The sequence below is a fragment of the Varroa destructor genome, unplaced genomic scaffold (genome assembly GCF_002443255.2).
Source record: "Varroa destructor unplaced genomic scaffold, Vdes_3.0 BEIS01000001.1, whole genome shotgun sequence".
Lineage (NCBI taxonomy): Eukaryota > Metazoa > Arthropoda > Arachnida > Mesostigmata > Varroidae > Varroa > Varroa destructor.
In genome coordinates, this window is record NW_019211454.1 from 25,491,127 (window position 1) to 25,517,065 (window position 25,939).

The 25,939-nt window shown below is 40.8% G+C and overlaps 1 protein-coding gene across 6 annotated transcripts in view; it reads right to left on the reverse strand.

Annotated features, from left to right (window-relative positions):
• Positions 1-25,939, reverse strand: part of LOC111251060 (uncharacterized) — a 145,744-nt gene that overhangs the window by 16,628 nt on the left and 103,177 nt on the right. For 4 of the 6 annotated variants that reach the window (XM_086977396.1, XM_086977398.1, XM_086977395.1 and 1 more), the window contains 3 exons: positions 3,606-3,647; positions 2,966-3,379; positions 1,885-1,958 (listed from right to left, as the gene is read on the reverse strand). In XM_086977396.1, the coding sequence (XP_086833522.1) occupies positions 1,885-1,958; positions 2,966-3,379; positions 3,606-3,647 (530 nt within the window). Of the gene's footprint in view, positions 1-1,884; positions 1,959-2,965; positions 3,380-3,605; positions 3,648-4,157; positions 5,876-25,939 lie in introns of those variants that run through there. The other 2 variants (XM_086977400.1, XM_022807267.2) reach the window with 2 other exon arrangements.

The following is a 25,939-nucleotide window of genomic DNA, read 5'->3' on the forward strand; positions in this document are numbered from 1 at the left end:
GCTTCTAAATTCTGGTCTTTTTATGACTGTCGAATCTGGAATTAAATCCGTTGCATACTCGCACATGAGTAACAAAGGGTTGCCCCTATAGCTTGTCCTGTAGTTTCGGTATCCCGGGTGGGGCTTAGATTGAACATATTTGAAAAACTGAGCGCTTACTGTAGTATGACTACAAATTCTTTGCCCGAATTTTTTTAAGCTTAATCGGTCGAAGGTACGATACATACCGAAAGGTCGTTTGCGAAAGTTATGATGATAGGCTGGAAAGTGATCTAGAAGTCGGTGCCCGAACAATCCTTTAGCCTTAATAGGTTGCGGACTAGACTGGACTACAAGTTCAAAGATAGATTAACTATTTGCTGCTTCAATTATTAAGGCTTGACTTTTGAGCGCTAGAATATGTACTCTGAGCATTTGCTCGATAGTTTTAGTCGGGAAATTAGCATATTTACAGTTTCCGTTCGATAGCGCGCTGATAATAATCTTATCCACTATTGGCCGGGCCTCGTTTAAGATGATGTTACAAATTTGCTTTTGTGCGTGTGTGCGTATTCGAAAATAAACCTTATTTTCATAAGTGGTCTATGACCATTACACTTCTTAATTTCGAAAAAATTCGGTGTCAATATGTTTTTCAACTGAAATCATAATAACAGATCTGACAATTTCTGAATCAAAAAACATTCGACGTTTGTTTTGAATACGATGTGATGGTACTCTCAGTAAAATAATTTTACGTGTTTTTCTTCCTTATTTTGATAAGAGTGATAACATTCACAAATTTCATAATGTTCGATAGTAACAGAGCTCTCCTATATATTTTCCCTAGTTTCAGCAATATCAGTATAGAAAGTGTGAAGCAACTAATTTACGACGCATAGATAAATTTACCAGCTGAAACATTATGAACTTAGCTCTAAGTTTTTTAAGGATTAGATTTTTTTAATAAAACCTGCTCGAGTCTAGACATGGAATGTCTGAGAGCAAACAGGGCAAAGTCCAAGCTGCTCAAGTTTTAGAAAATAGATTTCTTTATATGGACAATAAAAAGTAACTTTCATAACTCCTCTTTTAACTGTAACAATAAGGAAGATTTCTTCGCCTTAAGTTAGGCCAGACAGATATCAAACCGTCTTTTTGTGATTAAATGTAACACTTATCGAAGCGGTTCTGGCTTTTTACTTGAAAATGAAAAGCTTAAAGCAGCTAATTTTGCATGGAAAATAATCACTTCAGGTTTTGAGTTGGTTATGTACTTACATTCCCCGTGCATGCCATGATACTTGCCAAATTACTTCGATGAAAATCACTTGGGCAGCTAAGAAAACTTAGCGTGTATGTAGGGTCACCCAAAAAGACCCAAGCCTATATTTTACTCAATTCTCTTTCACGCAAACCAAAGAGGAAATTGATTTGAGCTAGAAAAATAACTTTCATTGTACACAAAAATTCTACAATATTTATAGTTGCTAGAGCAAAAGAGCTGAAGTAAGAGACGGCAGCGGTTCGCGCGTCGTAACAGCAGCGAACATCGTTGCGATAAGTTAATTCCCCAAACGATAAAGCTTTCTTTATTCCTTGGGGAATCAACTTTAACTAGCATATAACTCTATTTGCCCTCGTCTGCGCGAGTAGTTCGATCGAGTGGCATATCAGTACTACGTCTAGGAAGTATAGAAATTCGTACTGTATATACATGCATATGTATAATGTGAAAAAATTTGGTGTCAATTAAAAAGCCACGATTTGAAGGCCAATTAGACTTTAACTCGAGTAGATCGTTTGAGAATGGTAGAAAATGAGGTAATGCCCATGTTGTTCTGACTCGTTCAAAATCAGTAAGCAATATATAGGTATAGGTGAATGCAGGGAACGTTTACGTACTTGTGAATGTTGAGGTCAGACGAATGATCCGGATCCCGATGAGGATCATAGCACACTTCACGACCATAACTCTGCTGGGACACAAGTTTTTGTTAGGCTTTAAACTCAAAAAACAAAGTAGTATAACTTCAAAGACATTTAAGTTATGCTCTTAACTATAAAAAAAAAAAAAAAAAAAATGTTGAGATTTCAGCACAGACTAGTGGTAGAATGACTATTAAATGTATAAAGTACACAATATTTTCTTTCTTTTTTGCAGCGTAGCACACATTATAGACCTTGCTAGTGAGACGACTGTGTTAGGCAGCGTATATTTTAGGTATCGAGTCTGTCTGTATTATAATTGCGGCAGAACACGCTAGCAGGATCAATAGTCTCTACAATGCAGTATCATGTAGACGTGCATATATATATTGCAGGAAACATGCAGTAAGGGCATTCTCGAGTGTAGTAGGAGCAGACATTGACAATCAGTTTTATTTTCCAGGCGCCAACAAACTACAATTGACAAACAGATATCGATATGCTGTGAATAGGTCTTCGAGTCAGGTCGGGCAATTAGCTTGCCCCGTTTCTAAATGAGCTGTTCGGTGATGCACTCTAGAAATCTACGGTTAAATCGAACTACTGGCTACCAACTCTTCAGACTTCATCAGACATTAAGCTAACTTCGTGTGAACGACTAGAGGACCTGGTTGGCTTTTGTGCTTCTACCTTCGGGCAGATACGCCATCTGCGCTGCCGTAAGCAGTTATAGCTTGCGTTGTTCAAAAATGCCGTAGCACACATCCGCAGAAGTATTGTTTCCTAGAACACCAAATGTACATAGGTCTTGTCCTAAAAGTGTTTACGTGAGTGACGGCTGAAATAGGATGTGATGTAGCCGAGCTCTCGTCTCTGCTGCTTTTCAATAGCTAATTGTAGAAAACGTGCAGTTTCAAATATGTGCTTTTAGGCTCTTTAGAAAGCTGTTTACGAGGACACATCCATCGCAATGTATCGGCGGCAGCAGCAGCAGCAGCAGCTGTTATTGTCGCTGCTGTTATTTGTGCCAGAGGAAACTGTTCGTATCATTTCTCACCAGATCGAACCGGTGACGATACTGCTGATGGCCTTGGTGATGCTGTAGCGGTGGTTGGCTTCCCGTTGTCAGCTGCTGGAGCAAGCGGTGGTGAGCTGGACTCGACCAATTATCCCCGTGAAGCTCGCTGTGAAGTTGCGCCAGTTGCGTATGTAATCGGCCGCTGCCGCCATGTACTGGAACTGCAGCACTGCTGCCGTATTGCCGTTGAGTCACCTTCCGTTCAGCGCTTTCTCGTTCCCGATCAGACAGTGTATGATGTTGGTGAGCGAACGTATTCCGCCGTTGGTGACGGTATGACCTCGATGCCGGACGTTGTGGACTGTCTTGTTCACTTACCCGATTGTTGACGTACAGCTGCTTCCTGACTCTGCGCACTTGGTCCTCGTTCAGCCACCCCTCGTGGATATCACACTGTATCACATGAATAGAAAGTAGTCTAAATGTTGAGCGTCGATAAACATATCGAATAAAGGATGTCTGATGCGTAAACCACTAGGATATGTAAGCCTTGCCACGCTTTTATATCAATCACATGGTGCCTAATTGTATTTAACTTGACATGGTTGTCACATGTGCTTTGATCTGCTGACCGTCGCCTATTGTTCTATATTGAACATACCTTCTTCAGATTACTTACATTCAGATTGCAGCTTCTCCATTGGTAGCGAGCTGGTGAGCCCTATAAGTAAGAGAAAACAAATACAAAATGTCAAAAATTAAGGTTAGATGCCTCGATTTCACTAAGTGTCAATAGTAACGTCTAGATACGTTTATACTGTTATTTCAAAAAAGTGGCCAGTTCTTCCCCAAAAGCTGTTTAGTTCATCAAATGAAAAAGACGTTCTGCTTTGAGGCAGGCTGGGACACCTCTTTTTGAAGCTTCAGACCTGAGTTAACGAGCTGTTACGCACTGTTCTCTCATTATTATTATCTTTTTGATCAAGTAGATGCAACCGTGTCTGTTGATACGACCCTGTCTGTTAGTTGAGAGTATTTCGGGTTTGACGAGAAGCGTTGGTCTACTAGATTACCGGCTAAATCAGGCACCGTTTGTTTTCTAATTTTAACTATTAAAAGCAATCCACACCACCCATATGTACTGCAGAAAAGCTAGCCTCTTTGAATGCATGAAAACCTTATATATATATATATATATACATAAATAATGTGCGTTTTTTATTCTACTTACACGTAGGGTCATTAATAACTTATTTGCTCTCAGTTCGTTTCACTTATATCCGTTGAGTAGTGAACGATGTTAGCATTGTTTGTTCCGGCACAATTCCGGTAAGTATTCCGGAATGTATAAATTCACATATATGTATACAGTAAGCCAGCGGTAACAAGTAGAACCTCTCTGGCTTTGAACAGAAGGAAGGCAGGAGACGGACGTACGTTTACTTATCACGATCGTCGGGAAAAACCACGCACGCACGCACGTACATGATAATCCATAGATCCGTAGAACGAAGTTTCCACTTTATTGGTGCATATGCAGGTGGTTAGCATTTATCAGCTACTTCAAAACTATCTCCGTCTATGAGAACGGAAAGCTCATTCCTATTCGTATATACATATATATGTATATATGGATACCGTATCCGTTGATATCGTATACCCCGATATAATTTCTCGCAAGGTGAAGCATGTATAGCAAATATATACCGAATAGAAATACCGAATTTAATCGCAATGGTAGCGGCAGGAAACTGTAAGCGTTTCCTACCAGCTATCCTACAAGCTACAAAATGCCCGTGTGTCCTTTGTTCATAAAACATAAATTCAAAAAAATGTAAGCTTTTTGCTTATATCAGTGCTGTTCAATTGGTAGACGGGTTCATATAAATGATGTTATTTCCTGCAATAAAGAAAAGCAAAACAGACCCTTAAAGTGAAAAATAGCTTTCGTTTGTCAAGCCTCCAGAATGCCCAGGTTCAAAATAGCATCAAAATTTCGTTAAAAACCTAAATAAAGTTAAAAGTTCAGCTCGACATTATGTTTTCCATAGTTTTTCTCTTCGTTCTTTCACAGAATACCTCCTGCAGGAATATAGAATCCTTCGCTATATAGACTATCTTTCATTATCGATTGACGGCGAAAACGAAAGCTGCGGGCATCACATAAAGACAAACGAACCACTAAAGGATTGTTTTATAGATCACGAGCTAGCACAGACCTTGACGCTATTGGGCGAACCATATGTAAGGCTGACTCTAACCAAACTACAAATACGCTCTATTATGTTGAACTCTTACTGAATAGCTGAAGCGAGCAAAAGTTTCGAGCTAAAACACGAACGATTATCCACAGGGAACATATACGGACGCTCATGGACCTCGAGCTTATTCAATTGGAAACAAGTCCACTCGAAACTTCTAATAGATCAGTTTTATAATCGCGGTGTCGAACTCGATTTGCAGGTTATCCAGCTTCCGATACCGTGACGACACAAAATGTTCGATTGGACGCAGAGCACGTTACAGCATAGAAGTTGGAAAACAGTAGTCTTTTCACCTAAAAATGCTGGGCTAGCTTGCTTGCGTACTTTATCATAGTGTCTGGGTGAGCTTCGAGAATTTTGAAGAACCAGCTACGTGCAGGTATTTGCCAATGAATTCTCCAGATTCACCAACCTCATTTGAGACCACTTCAATACCTGCCGTTTCGGTATGTTTGGGTTATAGGTACTCCTCTTTTAGTAAAGCTGTACGTACGCATGTGCCACAGCTGCCACAACTGAGAACGTTATATTACTCGGTGGCGAAGGTTCCCTTCGTTCATATCATGACAAATCAGCTAGTGTTGTTGGCAATGCCGAGCAATTGGAATTATCAACCCCCCCACTAACCTATGGATAACTCGGAAACGCCAGGGCCACGTTGGCCCCGCCCTAAGAACCCAGGCTCTGTGGCAATGGGAGGCTTTGGGCCTCGCATTCCCGACGATAGTACGGCACGATATAATAAGTCAAGGTAGCCTCCGTGAAACCACAGTGACGATGGCACCGCATTTTAGGCGGGAAGTACGACCGCAGGGAGCCAGGGGCTGGGCAGATCGGAGCCTTTGAAATGACCATTCATACCCCATAGGATATTATAATCTTCAAGTTATTGAACTTCAAAAGAGTCAGCTAGCCACGAATTTAAAGTCGAGTTACTAAACTGCCAGGTAACAATAGTACTGTGGCGCTGTCTAGAGAACGGAAGCATAAACATAGTTCGAAGTTTTAGAGAGCTTCGATATGCTTTGGCAAATTTTGCTTGACTAAATGGACTGTATTTAGCCTGCAACTTCGACTGAAACTAGGAACGAACTTTAAAGCCAAATAAAATAGTGACACTTCTAAGGAGTCCTTAGGTTCAAATCTCATCGTAAACTCAAAAAAAGTTTAGCACTAGAGGCTAGCAGTTTTTTATAACAGTGTCGCGTGCAAACCATAGCTATGTAATACAGTTTGTCTATGACGAAGATTATTTAAGTTTGATACTCCGCACCTCATAAAAAGGTAAAGCTATGTGGGACAATTTCGAAAGCAAAAAAGGGAGGGTTCAGTCGACAGAGCCCAGTTACTAATGACTTTAATAAGTCATTTTATCACCTCTAACTGCACATGTTTCTCCAAAAAAAAACACTTACAAAAACGTTTTCATTTTTGCTTAATTGAAACCGAAAAATTTTCTAAGCTAAGTAAAAGTAAAGCCTTTGTTGAGCAAATTAACAGAATAAAAAAGTTCTTCAAGCTTTTTAAAAGATACCGCGCATTTTACTCCATGATAGCCAAAACGCGATGCCCTCCAAACGACCACATATATACCATGCGGTAGTAGGACTATTAAGGCCATCATTATTTATTCAGCCGTTACGCTGACCTCGTCCCCTTTAAACACGCGGGACCTCGGGGAGCAATTGGTTGCTGGAAACAATACAGCGAACATTGCACTTTACTAGTGACCTTGTCTGTTTGCTTTGCAACTTCTTCTTATGCGGCGAGGGCTGCCCTTTTACCTTTTAAGGCGATCTTCGTTAACGGCCTGTAAAGCTTGCTCGTGCAAAGCCTCGCAATGAAGCAACTTAGTACTGTACATGTAACATGTTGGTAGCGAACGTACACGTGCACAAGTATATAGTTCTCTACCTTCGCGGACTTTTACACCTTGTTTCTGAGGTCCTCTTAGAAAAAGAAGCAATAACGATGGCGTCGTTATGACGACTTTAAAACGTAAAAAAAACGACTGTTTGTATGCGTAAAAACGTACCTTGAATACGCAAACAACTATTTTGTTTATATCGCAACCACCAGCATCTTGGACATATACCAGACCAAATCGCAGTTTGAATTATCATCATAGATAAAACTGAGGGTGATCATTTCAGGATATGGCAAAAGCTAAAATTAGAGCATGATTTCACACCTATAAATAGTAAATTTTCCATCTGTGAGGTGCTGTCCGATATCCTCTTCGAAAAGAGACGAACTGCATTTCTTTCTAGATTTTATTTAATACCCCTTCTGAATGAGGTTTCGAAGTAAACCTATCTTTTATTGGATACTAAAAGGATGGATGCATCTTGCCCTTTATATGTTACGCAATGAAATCTGTAACTTTTGTATTATAAACATAAATACTCCGCGCCAGGTGTCTTGCTTTGAAAACGCGAACGTCGTCATTTCCGGAACGATATTCGGTATACGAGTAGATACGCACGTTTTACTTACAGATCGAATACAAAATTCTCGCGTGGCAACCGGGTCCCTTCAACGGCGGATTGATGAGCCAATAAGGCGATTGCATTGGTGCATCTCGATCTCCGAGAGCGAACGGTTCAGCTTCGCTGGGTCAGAACACGCAGTGTAGCCCAGTGGGCAGATAACGTCGTGTGTAATGTAAGTAAAAAAATTCAGCTTGTATTTTTATGTTTAACTAAATTGCATAAACGAATGGGTCTTGAGTGCTCGATTTCGCTGGCCAGAGGTCTTCTCCTCGGAACAAATGAGGAGCAGAGGAAACAGATAGCGATAAACTTTTGTCACTCAGCACTCGCTTTCCACAATCGGTTGCTTCTGATACAAAGTACGTTACTATCTCCGAACGGCATCATATAATGTGTTGTTCTTTCGCACGCCATTGTTATTCAACGTAGATCCGTGGCATCGGCGTGAAGCTTAACTGTCGGTGATATTCGATTTAATAATACTTAACTTTTCGATGAAGATTCATGACTGGGTGAATAGTTTATTGAGTTTGTTGTTATCGACTTATGGTGTACAATCCCTTTGTGTTTCTATTGTTTGGTTCTTCGTATCTCTTCCACCATGACAAAGCTCATTAATTAGTTTGATTGGGCTCGCATTTCAGGTTATTCAATTCTATGTACTACAGATTATTTCTCTAACAGTACCGACAAGATGACCGTTGCTCCTTCGGACGTTTCCGTTTGATCAGATTCATTCTGAACACCGGAGATTAATAAGTTAATCATGTGATCGATAATTAAGTGTAACTAGGACAACGAAATGAAAAAATATATATATCTGGAGGCAATAATGGCGCCACTTAACTTTCCTGTTAAATAAAATCGCTTTAACACGTTAGTTGGTATTACGTGGAAGTTTTTATCATTTGAATGAAAAGCAAACAATCGCTTGTTTCAAACCCTGTTGATCCGCAGACTTCTGACGAATCCAAGTGAACTAATAATAAATAAAATTACTCTCTATGGAATGCTCTCAAATACAATAAGCCGCGATTCATTACTTAAACATACGATTAGATCGTAATCTTCGATAGAACCTTTACTACCTATTCCAACGATGCCTACAAATGCACGCTGTTAGCAACAATGAACTAGTCTCGTTTATATCGTTGTTCAAATCTAAACATACCTTCCCCAACTGGGGGAAAAAATCACATTTTTCATTATCTATTTTTGCGCATAATTACTGGAATCTGCCGTTTTTAGTATATCTATATATATATATATATATATATATATATATATATATATATATGTTTAGTTTGTTGGAAATTGGGACACGTCAACTCATCCACAGGAAGCGATGCTTGCTGCTCCTCATTAGATTTTTGTTCTCCTGTGGGGTTCGGATGTACTGTAGTGTTCTGCCGGAAGGCCTTAGGTGTTCCGCATATTTCCATAACAAGAGATGCCCCTATTAAAGCGACTCTCATGCTGAACCAAAAATAGTGCCGACTGGTAGGCCAGACTCCGCGTATGTCCACATAGACACGCAGTGCCATAAACTGCAAAGCTCTGTTCACACAGCCTGTTCTTCTGAGCCTCTGTACCAAAGTTAGATCTTCAAGACCCATCCTGGTTACGTAAATTGAGATAATAAAGCATACTGACTAAGGCCTCGACTTCTACGCGTATGAGTAGAGAAGTAACGCATCTATTTGCATCTTATACTCATGGAAGAAGTGTTCTATCATATACGTTCAGCTCTGTAATATATATATACGTCCTACGCGACGAATGAAACGCTTCTTGCGGTTAACGGAGGCCAGGAGTATAAGGCACTGTCTCTGTATTTTTAGTGGGCTATCTGCCGGGAGCTTCCTCATTCAAGTGGTAAAGTTAAGCTTTGAACCCACGACCGTCCAATAACATTGTTTACAAAACATGCCATTTGTATTCAGTGAACTTGCTTTTAATTTTTCGCGGATCCATAACAAACAACGCTACATTTCAACGTAGTAATTAGCTTATGTATGCGAGTAGCACCAAACAAGCTCCCCTAATATATATGAAAGAATGTAGGGGAGCATCATCCAACCATAAGAACAGGTGTAACGGCCCAACGTACGCCAGAGTACCCGTCTTAAAGTGATTTCACTCAGCTTTAAAATGACATGAAGAATCGAATATTATTATTAACTATTACTCTGAAAATACTCACAGAAAACGAAAAAAGGCCCGTTTAAGGCCTTCAGATCGTTGGTCATAGTTATTCGTCATCATCCGAAATGTTTAACTTGAGTCGGTCAACTGGCTCCTATATAAAAAAAAGAGTAAACCTAACCATACGTTGGCGATATTCTCTTATGGCCTAATATACGACAGTGGCGGATAAAGATTTCAAAATAAAATAGAACATCTGCGCTTTTCGATAGCTTTAAGTTAAAGTTCTTTTAAATAGCTGCTAAGAACCCTTAAGTAAGTTGTTTTTGGACATTTAGTAAGCTTGCAAGCCAGATTGCTTACGGGTGTGGCCGGCGCTTTGTAGCCGAACTCAACGCATGCTTCCGCTGTAAGAACCAGGCCTGAACTGATAACATGAAGAAACATAATTTTCATTAGCTTCAGCTATAAAATACGCTAGACAAAAATTAGGCAGCACGAATGGTCTGAAACAAACATAATTTCAAATTAATGCGCCAAACAAAAGACTCGCTTATTCCGGTCTCAAGCAAGCTAACAAATAAGCTATAAATAGCTTTTACAGTTACGTGTAGCGACCGTCATGGGCGTATAATTATGGGAAACGGCGTTAACTAAATAGGCGCGTTTTGGCACAACCTATAAACCAGCTACAATGATCTGTGGGTGCTCCTGCATATGTTAATTGGCCACTACTAGCTTACATAATGCCTGCTTCTATCTAAATGGTACGAAAAATCAATATCTGATAAAATAGACCGAAAAGCTTTGTGCTTTAAATTTCTAAAGCTTCAACAAATTCATTTTGATTAACATGATGAAGCTTATATATGATGGATGATCGCTAATTCAAGAATAATGTCACATTGTTACCCGTCTGCTCAAACAGGATAAGCTTTCTGGATGAGTTACCTTTAAATAAAAACTGAAAAACAATGAAAAGGTTATATCATAAATCTTGTAACTCACTTAGTGCCTGTAGAATATTTTACATAGGTAAATTAATCAAAAATGAGTTATAAAAAGAGGGCGACACAGCAGGTATAAAATTAGTTCTGTTATCCTTCCTCGTTTTACGCAAAAACCCACCAATACTATTGTATATTCCATCCCAGTTAATCTAAGGCAAATTGCAAAGAGAAAAAACACATGGTAGTTCGCCTACAAAGCGGCAATATGTATCGAAGCTCAGCACCGACCTTCGAAGCTTTTCAGAATCACCGGATTGATTGCGTTCCCCTAGAGATAACAACAGGCCTTGCCGATCCGACATCCCGTAAGACATGTTGTCGTCGTTGCTACGTATAGGCTATTACCGTATTACGAAATATGCGCCGTTACATACGAGCCTATTAGATTTACTGTTACAAATGGCCAGCTCTTTCACTGTACAAGCTTTCAATAGCATACGACTGATGAATTACGGCGACCGTACGCCCGGGCAGTGCTAACCTAACACAATAGGATATTATTGTTCTTTCTGTGACATAACGAAAATTTACAATTTACCGCGATGTATTGCCTTCGTGGTAGTTGAACATCGTATCTTGTTTTTTCGATTGAGTTATTGTATATATAATGCTCGTTCTAAGTGGGAAATTTCTATTATAGGTTGTTTCTAAGACTGTGTAAATAAAAATAGCTAGCCCAGTAACAAATTTAGATATGTACCATACGCCTCATTAGCTATAGTTACGTTTTCTCAATGTAATCACCTATTCACAGATTTCATTTTTCTCTAAACCACCATTTTTAAAAGAACCCTTTAATATGCAGATACTTTTCTAATGGCAGCCATGCATCAAGCGATAATAATAGGTGTAAATTTGCTAGATGATTCAAGTGTGCTACATAAAGAAGATTCCAACGCCACAGAATTTTGGGCCTGATAGCAGGCCGAAGGTACGAAAAATCAACGACTAAAAGTAACAAAAAGTATCAAAAAACTAACCGTTCGAAGTTGTCGGAAAGACTCGATTAGCAGTTAGTATACTACTCTCGAAAATGGCCATTAGTTTCCAAAGTTAAAAATTCCATATGAAAGTTGTTTGAGCCATTGTGATTAATTTTTGAGAACTTAGATAGAAATTCCATTAAGGAAAACGTTTGCGTAATGAAAATCTACTTTAAATCTTTCAGAAACCGCATAAAAACTTGCAATAATGTAGATTGTCGATTTAGGCCAAAAAAGAAAGTTTATAATCTCGATGAGGGTTCATCCCGGGTGTACACGTCTGATAATAGCTGATCTCCGCTCAAATTCCAAAAAAAAAAACGGGTTCCCGCTGTGGTGAGTTTGTTCCAAAATTGGCCTTGTTGTAATAGAAAGGCTAGTGAATGAACGCACGATCAATAGTTCACAATAGCCTAGGTGAGTTCTCATAGAGCAATAATACATAAATATATACATATATATAGCATGCGCATTTACAGTTCTAGACCGGTTCCGTTAAAGGACCGGCATCTACTCTCCAGTAGTTTAGGTCTGTCAACCCCCACAAGGCCCCAATACCCTTAGCTACAAATGATCAAGAGTAATTTACCGTTTTCTATCCCCTAAGATAGTTCATCACATGAAGAGTTAGAAGAATATTTCTAGTTATACAGCAATGGCTTTAAACCGTAGGAGACAATCAATCTGCACCATTTTCCGTTTCGATGCGGATGGACCAACGTCAATCTAATTTTATCGAGGAATGACAATGGTCCAAACAAGATAAATACTTGCATATCTCCATTAAATTTATCCGCAAAGGATTAGAACCCTTTGGACGCTTTTTCTGAGAGCTACACTATTAAACCTATCGTACATGAAGTTTCGCTATCAAATGGATAAAGCAAGGAGCGAAGTATAATAAAAGAGATTTTTAGTGTAAGCATCACTTAAAGGGTACTTCTAATCCCCAACCCCCCAGTCCTCCCGGTCCTTCCGGAACCCGTTTCTCTATTTAGGAACTGTGAGAACGACGGTAAAAATAACAAGCTACCCACACACACAAATCAAATCTATGCCTTTAGTCAGAGCTCAGGATCAAATTGCCTTGAACATGTCCCAGTGGACGAAATGTAAAGATATTTATTGTTTATACCCCCAGACTTGGACCAATAAAGTTTATTTGATTTACTGGTAAGTGATTTTTGGCTGAACTCTCGATTTCGTGGAAGGGAGAAAAAGGGAATGCGGACTCAAAGAGAAGTGATATTGGGAAAAAAACGGTATCTGATTAATAATTAGTTGATCGCTGTGCGCATTATTATTTATTAAGATTCGCAGTACCACCGCTGTTAAGCTGAATATAAGCATAAAAAGATCCAAAAACGTCCGTTGCTGCTCAGATCACGTTTACCATTACAAATAGCAATACCTTATCTGATATTACTATTTCTGTATATATCTATTAAGCTGTCAATATATTGATGAAGTTGTACGGCCAGCAGGGCCAGGCACCTGTATAACACAGTCATGATATAAGCCGAGTTGGGTATGTCGCAACGAGACTCGAATGCACGTAATAACCATCATTGTACATCCATGTTGTGGTACTTTATAGCTAGCGCCCTTGCCGCTGCAGTTGCACAAAGCTAGTAATAAATCAGCCCCGTTGCCCAAGCGTTGCTATTATGGTACGAACAATTCGTGTGAATGAGCTACTACCTTGTATCGATCGCCACAAAGCATACTATCGTCCTATTCCAGCCCTCTTTCATTTCCCTTCAGTTCCACTTCGTAAAGGCCACGCCACCGCAAACCGTAAGCCACGACCTGAGCTGTAATACGCGCTGACTACCGCCATTATATGCGGCTTCTTGAATAAACTATATAGCACTATGCAGGACATGGATGGAATTAATTGATCCTGCTTTCGAAGAGACAATGTTATTGACGTCTGAAACAAACGTACGCAGTACCCGCTCTTCGACCCTCAATGAGTTCAAATAAACATCCGATAATCTCCTACCTTATGTAAATTTATCTCATCGAATAGAATCAATATTGACGAATGGATAGTTAGCTCTATGACAGTAGACGTATCAATCCTCGCGACGCCCGATCCGACAGGCTCATAATAGTTACGACCTGCGCTCTCGTTTCTGTTCGCATCTGTGGCTTTGTTATTTAAGAAATCTATTACTAAGCCGTTCCTTTAGGAGCAGCAACGACGTATGTTAAATCAAACTCAACGAATTGCTGATTCGGTGCAACGACATACGAAGTCTATAGCGTATGGGTACTGCAATGAACTTTACAAACTATTTCAAGTTTTTCCGTAAAATATAATGCATTCTTTCTATGCCGAACTTGTTAATCGTGTTCTCGCAACGTTAATGGATGTGTCCACGTTACAGCCGCTTAAGTTACAGACGCTACGAATAGTTGCACGCAAAGACCTGCCTATTGGATGTATGATCCGCGTGTTTCTACCGTTAGGAAGGTCCAGGTTGTCGTGGCTTTCGTGCCTGTTCTGTTTTTGCTGAATTAAATTTGCTTTGCCCCTTAGCAACTTAGCGCTTGTTCCAGCAAACGGCGGTTCTATCTCCGGCATACCCTCTTCTGGTATTTGCGTGGCGGTTTGCGCTCCAGAACTCCGTTGAGAGATCTTGAAGGAAGAAGAACGCGAGAACAAGACAAAAACATCCTGCGTTTCGTTGCCATTAATGGTCTTTTCGGGCTTTAGACCGCCAAGGCAAGGGAGGGTGCAGGGTCAGTGAGGTATATTTTTCGGACCAGCTGATGGCAAGCGTATAGAATACCGAAAGTGGGGACTCTCGTAGGAGTCACTTGTCCAACGAACGGAAGGGCGGGCGATGCTCGTTAATATTTCAACACGTTCGCCTGCAGCGGGTTTGGGGAGATAGAAACGCCGGATGCGGGGGACGCCACCAGGGGTTAATTTCACTGAGGACCGAACCCAATGCCTTCGCTGGCTTACTGGGCTTATGCATGTGCGTGGTGCGTACGGATCGTTACCCAAAGACAGCCAGTCACAGCAGCGTGACAAAGGTTTGCTGGGTCGACGCTATCGCTGTCGCAGTTCTAGGCATGGTAGCCGATGCGACCATCTGTTCCCTATAGGCTCGCTGCAACAAACATAGGCAAAGCGGTTACATCTCTTGCAGACACAGCAAATTCTACGTAGTAACTCTAATTGACATCCGCAAAAAAAATCCACAACGGTCCCTAGATAAACGAGTTCGTGTAGCCTTATATACTTGATTAGTTAGACGACTGCAACAATAAAAAAGAAATGAAATATCTAGAACGTCCTACTGCAAATTTAAATCAGCTCTGAGGCTACTGATACATAGGTTGGCACTTAATCAGAATCCCTATATTTGCGTATCTTCGTGATCCTCTCTGGGCCGATATATATATGAGAACGTTCATGTTTTGTTTTCGAGACTATGTCCAAACAAAAACAAATATGTTTACGATTTTTTTGCTTATGCTAGAAGAGGTGCCATTCCTAGCGGCCATCTACGCCTGGGTAGTACTCGCTCTGACCACTTTAAAAGTAGAGAAATAGCGCTTTGATCGAACCTTGTAGTTTGAAACGTAAGAGAACTATGTGATGCTTCACTTTGTAGTCAAACATTCATTCATATTTTCTCTTCTATTATCTGAATAGTATAGTTTTCTTGGGCGAATCGCGCATATCCAATGAACTTTACAATGAGCTGTATCACGCACTTGGGTAATCCCCGAGTACTGATTAAATATGATAAACATATGATAAAAGCTGCCTATCGTTCGCAAATGATTCAATGAAACCTTGTTCGTCTTTAGTGGCAATAATCGAAAACTACATAAATACAGACCACCAATACAATATCCCAAGATCAAAGTGAGCATATCGAACCATTCAACACGCTTAGCGTCATATTTGCTTATGCGAGTCTTGTTGTACTAATTTGGGAAATTTGTTGGATGTCCTATAGACGATACTAGGGGGTAATGAGCGGTATGATATCTATCACATTTTTTTACGTGTCTAGAGTACCTACATATATTAATAGATTTACGAAGACCCAGTCTCCTACGTGATGGGACCCCTGCACAGGAAAGCGAGTGACGACATGTTTGCTTAACCGGTTTGTGCCTTTTCACCTGTTGCTTTTCATCGTACAGAAATCCCTATTATTCGCGCCCCCTGTTATCAGATAAAGGAAAATTTGCTTTTTACTGTGTACTCGATCTCGTTCAGATGTAAAATGTTTGCCATCGCTGGAAGTCGCATAGCCTGCTTGAATGCGTACCTAACTATTGATGATAACTGCAAGAGCAACGACTGCTCTTACTAATCTCGACATGCTTCCACTATTCGACAGCACGATCGATCTTCCTACTTCCTTACGGCTAACACGGTTGCGGGGTAACCGGTACGGCCGCCGACGACATCATTCTTCGTCTCTCTCTCTCTCTCTCTCTCTCTCTCTCTCTCTCTCTCTCCACTTTTTGGCTACTTCCCTTTCCCTCCATCTAGCCACTCCCCCCTTTCCTGTCCATTAAGCAAAAGTAATGTACAATAAGTCAGTGTTTACCTTCAGATGAAATGCTTAATAAATTCCTGGTCTTTGCGGCCAGAGGTTTTCGACTTGGCAAATTGGTATGTTCATCAATGACTGCTGATTTACGACTTGACACTACCTCAATGTAATCTTTATAATTTGATTCTATTTAAAATTCAAAGCTATATTTTCCTTTGATGCATTGCAGGGGGTATGGCGCAAGATTCAATTGTAAATATAAGTTATTTTTGAACCCTAAAACACTTATCTAGATTTTTGTTCATAAGTATGAGAGACGAGTATTAATAAAGGCTTTTGGGTTACACGGTTCCACGCTGCGCTGTTCCAACCTAATGGAACGTCATCGATACAGCTCAAGTGCATTTTTATAAAGATAAAACAAACGAATAACGATTTCCAGCCCCGTGAAGACATTAAAATGAGTATATTCAACGAAGACCAACAGATGCATCAAAAATACAAAACACAGAGAGAGCCGGCTGGTATATGAGAAGATCTCTATATGTGTACTTTTCCGATGGTACAGTGTAATTAATTCATCGCCCTTCGTCTAGGCCGCGACGTGTGTGTGCATTTACACACGTATGGCTGTTCATCTGTTCTTTCGCATTTTCGTTAAGAACAACCTTCCGCCCTAGCCGTGGGCAACTGTTTGCTTTCGGTACTTCGCTATGCATGGAATTTATAAGTGAAGCATAGGACGACAGGGGATACCTTTGCTTCGCGATGGTCGTAGCTGTTGAGGTGGCGAACTGTTTGGGGCATACATTTTCTCCTGCTCTTTCACGCTTTTTGGCTGGGGTCACAGAAGGGGGTTAAGGTACTAGAGGCTAGAGATAGGGAATATGGAAATCGGTCGACCGGCCTGTAGTTTTGATACTACAGTTGCCGGGATGGTGCGGCCGGCATGTTGCTGTTTCAGCCTTGTTGAATTTAGTGCTACCCCACGCGCATATGCTCTTGGAGAGGTTTTTTGTGGTGCACAGCTGCGTAAGATTTTTCCTGCTTCTTTTGTGCATGAATGTTGTCGTCATTCTCTGAGCGTGCCTATTGTCCGGCGTCATAGTGCGCTTTGTTACACGATGTACGCGCAATCGAAACGCGAACTTGCTTCGCGATGCTTCAAAGACGATTTCAGCGAGCATCAGTCTCACAGGCTTGTAGTCAACGGCGCGACCGGACCTCCCGTCCCAAGCCAGCCAGAGCCGCCGCTGTACGCATTTACCTCAGTCGTTAACCCAGAACTAGAGTTTGGCGGTTTAAACCAGTAATATATATATGAGAAAGGCGATGAACTGCGAAAAACGATGAAGCCGTATATATACACACAGAGCTTTAAAATTTCTTTTAAATTTATTATAGCAACTGGGGGCCTAGACCATAAAATGCAATGCATCAGATCGAAATAACTAATAACGCTTGCAAGAGCGGCCCCTATTTTATAGTTATGTATATATAGAATATGCATTTACTATTTACGGTTAAGAGGCCGTTATCGTGTCGTCGCTACTACGACCGTGGCCATGTATATGGGGTTTGCTGCAGGGAATAAGTAATCGCAACGGCTGCACCCTTTTATGAAAGATCATTCAATTCTCGTAACTCAAGTAGCTAGGTCATTAGAAGTCGTAGTTCTCTACGACTCATCATATACATGCGCATATTACCCTCTATTCCTTTCACAAAACAACCTCTGTTCATTTCTCTCGTTTGGTTTATCTTTTTCAGTTTATTATCTAATAAATATAGAGATAACGTTACCCATATATTTAAGCTAACGCGTCACAAAAGTGTCTACGTATTAGGCTATGAAACATAAGAGACTAGGAAAAGATGTAACTGAACAGAACCTGATAAATGAAGTCAATTTATTATTGGTTCATAGTAACCAATCAGCAAAGACACACGTCATTTCATTTACTTCTGGTCGAACGTAAGTAAAAACAAGAACAAGCTCGTGCTGATCTTTCTTATGGCTAGCAAAACAGCTTTTCCTATTTTTACTGCTACTACTATTTCTATTGATACAATTACGATTCTCCAGTTAATGAAAGACATTATACGGCAGCAATATTTTACTGTATTGGTCGTCTCTTTGATTTGTTTCCCTTTTTTCAGGTTCACCCCAGTCTAACACAATTTCGTGTATATTGATTAATTATCCTGGCAGGTTTCACATATCTCATATAATACATAGGTGTATAGCTATTCAGCATTGTGCGTCATATATGTCCAAGTATGTATGTATGTGGTACAGAGTCAGTTACAGAAGATCTGTCCGCAAAAAGTTCGTTCTGGGAAAAACGTGAGAAACGCCTAGACGAAGGAAGCAAGAATGGGCCTCACCTCGTACAGACTTTGTCAAACCAGCATATCGTTGTGTTCGTCTCTCTTATTCACCCCACTGCCCATGGCCCCCTTCCCTGAAAATGTCGTCAGCCAGGTCTATCAAGTCAGATGGAAGGCACAAGTCGGGAAAATAGCAGGATGACGTTCAGTACAAGTCGACAGTCGACAACTTGCCGCATATACAATAGGAATGGTCGAGGAAAAGGATATGAAAGGGTCTTATCGGATTTGCTTTTTACCAGCTTCACGTATACATGTTGAAAGTAACATTTACCTTATTAGCCTTGCGCGAAAACTGGGCATAGTAAACTGACTAAGAGCCGAAGTCTATCAGAAAACGTAGGGATGCTGTATTACCTACTATCAAGCTACTTGATATAATGCGTACACACATGTAGATTCTCATGCGGACAGCACTACGCCACTCCAATGCTGCCATTACTAATTCGAAGTGGAGGCAGTCAACTGATTCAGCCGAGCCATAGTCACGGATAGGGACGAACGCTTACGAAGACACGACCTCGACCTCTTCGTGGAAAGGGCTACATGTAGTAACCTGTTTATATATGCATATATGAAAATGCTGACGACGGGCTTGACCTTTTTGGGGTTTGCTTAACCGCGCAAGATTTAACTACTAGTCGAATGTGCTGACGCCAAACAGTGACCTATCAGTCTGCGGTGATATCGACCTTTAAGCGAGCGTCTTCAAAGATGGCTAGCGTTACTGGTGAATAGGTCCCGGAAGCCTATCCAAGATTATGTTGCACCACTTAATGTACCATAGAAATTTCCTATAGCTATTTTTGCACTATTGGTGTTCAATATAATATCCCGCGCTGGTTGCAAGCGATACGTGCACTTTTCTCGGTCTTCCTCCGCGTCATACGACTCTAAATATATAGATATGCTTGTATTTACGTTGAGATGGCAAAGAAAATCTTGTTACGTACGAACTCGTACCATGACCCCAACAAGGACCGAAATTGCACAGTTCAGGCACGTTTAAACATAATCGGAAATCGATAATACATTGTAAGCAGTGCCAGGTACACCGAAAGTGATCTCGATCGGTTTCTGCCTTCTATCCATGTACTGATCGACGATGTTATCAACATAAACAGTACATATATTTGCATATCTTCCGTGCAGAATCGCCAATATTTCTTCTTTTATATCGAAGAAGATTAAATCTTAATAAACAGATTCAGGTGTGATGTAAAGAAATATAACGATGACATAATATATATATATTCAGCCTTAGGTCGACACGGTTCAAATGGTGCAAAAAGCTAAAGTAATCGCAGATTTGACGGCCACTCGTTGATATTGGCATTGCGAATATGACGCATGTATATTAAGTTAAGATAAAAAACATATTGCGTTTTGTAGACTGTAACAGCATTTTATTGAAGCCTTGCAAAAGGGCGTTAGTAGGGTTGAAAAATAATAGAAGAAGTAGGATTTTAGGAGGGATAAATTTAGGAGGGGAACGAGCTGCGTTCGCAGTAGGTGACCTTCAGCCGTACGCGGTGAGTCGGGGTGGCGGTAATGTGACAGTGAGAATCCCAAAATCAGCGAGTGTACATAACGATGACGCGGTGTTGAATTGAAAAGCCGCTTGTGACAGCAGCGTGCTACACGTGCTAGGACCGAACCCGACTTTTTGAGCCTTAGTGAACCTGCTGGTAGCAAAGCACTATTCTCGCTCACGTTTTTCCACCTCTTTATCATTTGCTCTGAAGATGACGGTTTGAGTGACCACAATCGCTAGTAATGGGGGAAGCAGATTGTGTTTCAAAAATGGTGCGACCGTCTAAGTAATAATAATAATAATAATAATAATAATGGCAGTTTTAGGAGTTCCCAAACTAATGGGAAATGAATAAGAAATCAGAAAAAACCTTGTCTAGATGAGAAGCAGACGCGTATGCACAGAGGCACAGTTTACTCTACGAGATGTGGAGACCTGATGCTGTACAACGACTGCCTAGCGTACATACATGTATATCGAGAGAAAAAGAGTTAGCAGACGAAAAGGATATCAAGCTGTCTGTACGTCGACATTCTTACCCGTTACACAACAAACAGCTGATAGTTTAGTGATAGTTGGTTATTCCAAATAAACCTTTTCTGATCATGGTTGAGCGGAATAAACGTTGCTCTTTGTCCAAATTTAATTGGGTGCCTAAGGGAGTTAGGAAAGGCTGAATAAGCTACCTATTTGCGGTAGACAAAGGCCCTGCGGATCATAAAACTTGTGCAGTTCATATCTCAGGCTAATTGGACCAGATAGCCTTTCTTATACGATATATGTTAGACCCTGTTTCTCTCAGTGTGTATTACCAGCATTTTGGAATTCCATCTAAACATATAGATTAGATTTTCTATTTGTATGCTGTGAGAGAACTTTTGGTTAATTTAATCAGATCAGAGAAGGTAGGTTCCTGTCAAACCTAACCTTATTGATAATAATGTAGATTCGTTCAATACTATTACACGGATACGTGTATGTCTGCTACTCTAAAGCGGAGCTGGTGGTAAACAAAAAAAAAAACGTTATAATATTTGGTAAATTGGATTCTGGTACAAGAAACGAAACCAGACGCACTGGTCAAGCCATTGGAATATTGCTCTATAATTTAATGTACGGGTGGACATCAGCGTGGCATCGCTTTTTCTAGAAAATCTAACTTTGCAAGGTTCAGTTAGTTTTCTAACACGTGGCGGCACGTTCTATATCGTTGAAATCGAATTATCCAGAAGTTAGAGAAGTAATTTAACATGTCTGAACTTACGCGAATTGTAGAATATCTTATACTTGATGTAATACTTAAAAATGCCGGCATTACTCCCTTGAATTTGTCACGTTCATCACTACTTGATTGCTCTTGGGCAGTCCCGTTGTTGGGTATGTTCTTATTAGTAAACACCAGAGTTAATCCTTGGAAAGTAATTCATTACGGCGTCGTCACCTAAATCTAAACTGTCGCATTTACTGAACCCCAAAGCCTGCCCAACCCATAGTAACAATCCGAGTGAGAGGCGACGTACTTCCAAAGCTTGTTGGAAATTGGCAATTATAATAGCGGACCACTTCGACTGACTGACGTTGACAAACCTAACCCATAATGCCGATAGTGCTTGACTCTTCTTAGCATTATGTTGCAAGTGCACGCTTGTTTCTGCCTAGATTAGTTTACAAGAACGGTTTATGAAAATTTACACATATTTGGTATATGGCGTAAATATAACTAGGGGGAAAAGGACGGTTTTTCAGACTAACGGTGACGCATCAGCGTGTAACGGAATTTTTCTCTGTTACGAAAAATTGACATAGTTGAGACGAATGAAATCTTTGCGATGCTCCAAGCACACAATATTAACAAATTTCATCCATCCGATGTACGGAAACGAGTGTAAACATCGCTATACACACATAAATCTGTGCTTCAGCGGCCTTCTTGAAGCCTTTCTGGGAACTTGCCTGTCGGGTACCGCTTAACTAAAACAGCGACGTTACAGCGGCGTTTGGTCGTCCCGTACGAATGGCCTTTTTTTTTTTGGTTGAAACCAGCCAGCCAGCCACCCGCTGATACTTGCTTTTACACGCGACACGCTCAATTAGCTGTCGGTACATCGTTAGGTTAACACTTTTTTAAACCTATTCGTGTTAGTACGCGCTCCGAGTGGGATGTTTGGATGCCAATCTGCTCACGCTTTGGCCGTGACGAATTTTCGGTCCGGCAACTCCGTACAACCGCGAGGGCGAGGGAGGCTCGTTTCGGTGACCGAATGAACGTTCTACTTTCGACAAAACGTCGGCGTGTGCACGACGTGGGCCCGCTCATCATCAGCAATGGCTTTGAGGGTAAGTTCAAGTGGCATTGGCTTGTAGAAGAAGTTGAAGTGAAACTGCCACTGCGACTGCTTTCTCTAGTGTGTACATATACAAACACCCGCACCAAATCGAAGGCTGTTATAATTAAGTTAGTCTAGATCCCGATCTACATCGAGCTACTGAAATATAGACCAGTGTCAACAGTTCCCAAATGGGCGTGACGGTCGGCCGAAGCTGGATGCTGATTTGTGTCAGTTGGATTGCGTCAATATTTAATTAGCCTAGCCCATCATTCCAAGAATCAAGGATAGCCCATTTTACCAAAGATACTATTGAGATTGTGCTTATCTTAGTGCAGGAAGCCGTGTAAGATATATCCTACTATATCGAAAATATATCCATTCGGCCTTGTCTACCGTTCTCTTTCGACAACTATAATCCACTAACGATGTTTGGATTGGCACCGTGTCAGTGAAGTACACCGAAGTGTTAGAGATATAAAATCGGTGGACATAGAACTATAAGCGTAATAGTGCTATTGATTTCTATTAGCCTCCCATTTATTTAATGACATACATTCAAAAATTGATCCTCGGCATCGAAACTTCCACACTATCGAATGTTCGGCCGAAGTGCCCGAAGTCGAAAGGCACTACTGCATTGAACACATATCTCTGTAGCTGGTACGCATATTCGATACGCGTGTAACAACAGATCCTGCGGTTTTTAACTTTGTGTTCGCTACGACCCATTAGGCAGCGGAAAAAAATAAGTGCTGGAACTGTCGCTTCGACCTACTGGCGCTGATGTCAAACTTTGATCATGCTAAGTGATCGAAGCTGCATGATGAGCACGATAATAACAATAAGTCTTGGAATACATTTTACCTCGAACTAACTGGCGTCGCACTATACCGGCAGTCTCGTGCATGTTATGGCGCCCAGTGAGTGCAACTGTATTAGATTCAAAGCTTCAAACCAATATGAAATCCTATTACCGTGACCTTTTTATCAATAAGATCCTGACAGCTGTTCGCTCAATAATAGACAAGTACACTTTTTCAATGGGACGAATCAAGCCCACAAATAATTGGTTCGGCGAGAAGCCAAACGGGCTGAACTGATAGGTTTACTGTAGTTAATCAAACAATGGTACCTTGCGGATGGTGTTCCCGCTGCTAGCCTAGTATGAACGTTACTTATAACAACAGAAGTACTGCGCATATGCTCTTCGAATGAAAAACAATTGCAGTTCCCAACAACATAGGACAAAGATAAAATGTCCGTCCATTACCTATTATCATCAATCACTCGGAAGTATACCTTGTTAAATCTATTGCTTCTAAACCATTATAATGCTGCCGTAAACTTCCTGTTGTTTTGAGGCAAACAGCAGCCTCATGTCAGCGTCCCGCTACTAATTGGTGATAATGTTTACAATCAAGGCTTGGATCTGTACACATAGTAAGGCATTGCATAGATGAAACGTGAAGGTTAACCTTTTTTGAGTCTAATTTAGCTTTATTTTGGGTATCATTCCAACCAGGCAAAGGATAAATCCTAGGGCAAATGGCATCACGCGGATCTCCTAGGTAGCTGGCCAACTACATTAGATCAGAATCGAAGTTAGATGAGCTACGTAGAAGTATCAGAATCTATGAACTATAACACGTTTTGATGTATACCGATTCAGAAGAAGAGATCAAATGGTATAGTAATAATACAGTCCAACAGATCAGCGCGCTGTCAGCTCCGATACCCTGCTCTCAACAACGCGCATCAGAGTGGGACGGTGGTGCATGCAGACGGCCTACTCGTGCAATCATCTTCTCGTCTTCGTCTTTTTATCTGCTAATATGGTCCGCTACCACTGACAGCAGTTAATCGTTAAGTTAGAATCCGGCATAAATGCGGTCGCTGACCTGATGCTTACTGCGCTACTCGTAGTATTGAATCGAGGGATGCCTTTAGCGTTTGGTACTTCACAGTTGGGATAGAAACGCGCGAAGGGTTACGCGAAATCAATCTGGCGTCCTGAAGTGGGAGTGCCAGCGTTAATATGCTTTAAATTAAACATTTTAGTGCACTAATCGCAGAGGACCAAGTGAAAGTGGCCACGCAGACAAGCCCTACTCCATCCGTCTGCGCCGATCATATTAACCCACCGGCATGTCCGTAGAAACATTACATACAACAGACGGTTTATAGCCTGCTAGTTATGTCTCATAGACCGTACAAAATACCTTTTGCCACTCTAATAAATAGAGCAAATCAGGCCGTTTCTGTCCTATAACGTGCATTTGTGTAGAAAGCATCGTTGTGATATTTTGTCGAGAGAATCTACATAGCTTAGTCCTTCAGTTTGGATTATATATCGTAGATATATGTTTGTATCGGCCGCATAGGTAATCTTTAGCTGATATGCTTCAAATATATTTGATTTCGACGAACTAGCAACTTAACCACGTTTAAAAGGCTCTAAAAAATGGGTCCATTGGACCTTATCACACTCATTTTGTTTTGAACAATCATAACATTCTGGCGCGAAATTTAAACACACCCTTAAGGTCATCCTCCATCGTACCGCTAACTCTGATTCGTAAACGACTAAATTTAGTTCGAAAATGATTAATCTACTTGTGATAATAAAACATCCAACTAGCAACATCATTCTGCTCGCTATCTGTGCTTTATCTCGACCGAGTTCAATTGTTAGCCATATCTAATTCATACTGATTTTAGCAAAAACGAAGAAAATTATCAAATACCTTATACCAAAAGCTTCATCTAACTAGGGGAATGCTAATATCATTGTAAGGTGATCATACTTACAATATGTTGATGTCGGTGACGTTCGTAAGCTGCTATTGCAGATATTTTTTTTTCTATCTTATGTAATTTGTTTTTTGGAGCGGCTAATTTTGACCGGGAGATCAGCTCATATCAAGCGGAGTCAATTGAATGATTTGTACCAGAGAAAAATATACTTGTACAGCGTGCAATGTAGGCCAGTCGTCTTAATACTGATAAGCGCGGATCTCCAGGTAGAAGTGTAGCTCTAATCCCGCTAAGTTTTGACCAAATCACTATCGTTGATCAATAAACAATCATGTCCTTCCGTCACGCACTCATATAGACTTACTACTATTGGTCCTCAAGCCCACACAGAGCAGTTTGCAAGACACACGATTTCCAAAAAAAGAGGTTACCACTCTAATTTGGCCGCGCGTTTTACACGTATACCGCACTACACGATGTTCGAAGTACGACGATGCTCCTAGAAACACAGCTGTACAATGTAACAGAATGGTGCGATGGTACGCATAGCACGACAGGATAGATATTCCCTGTTGTAG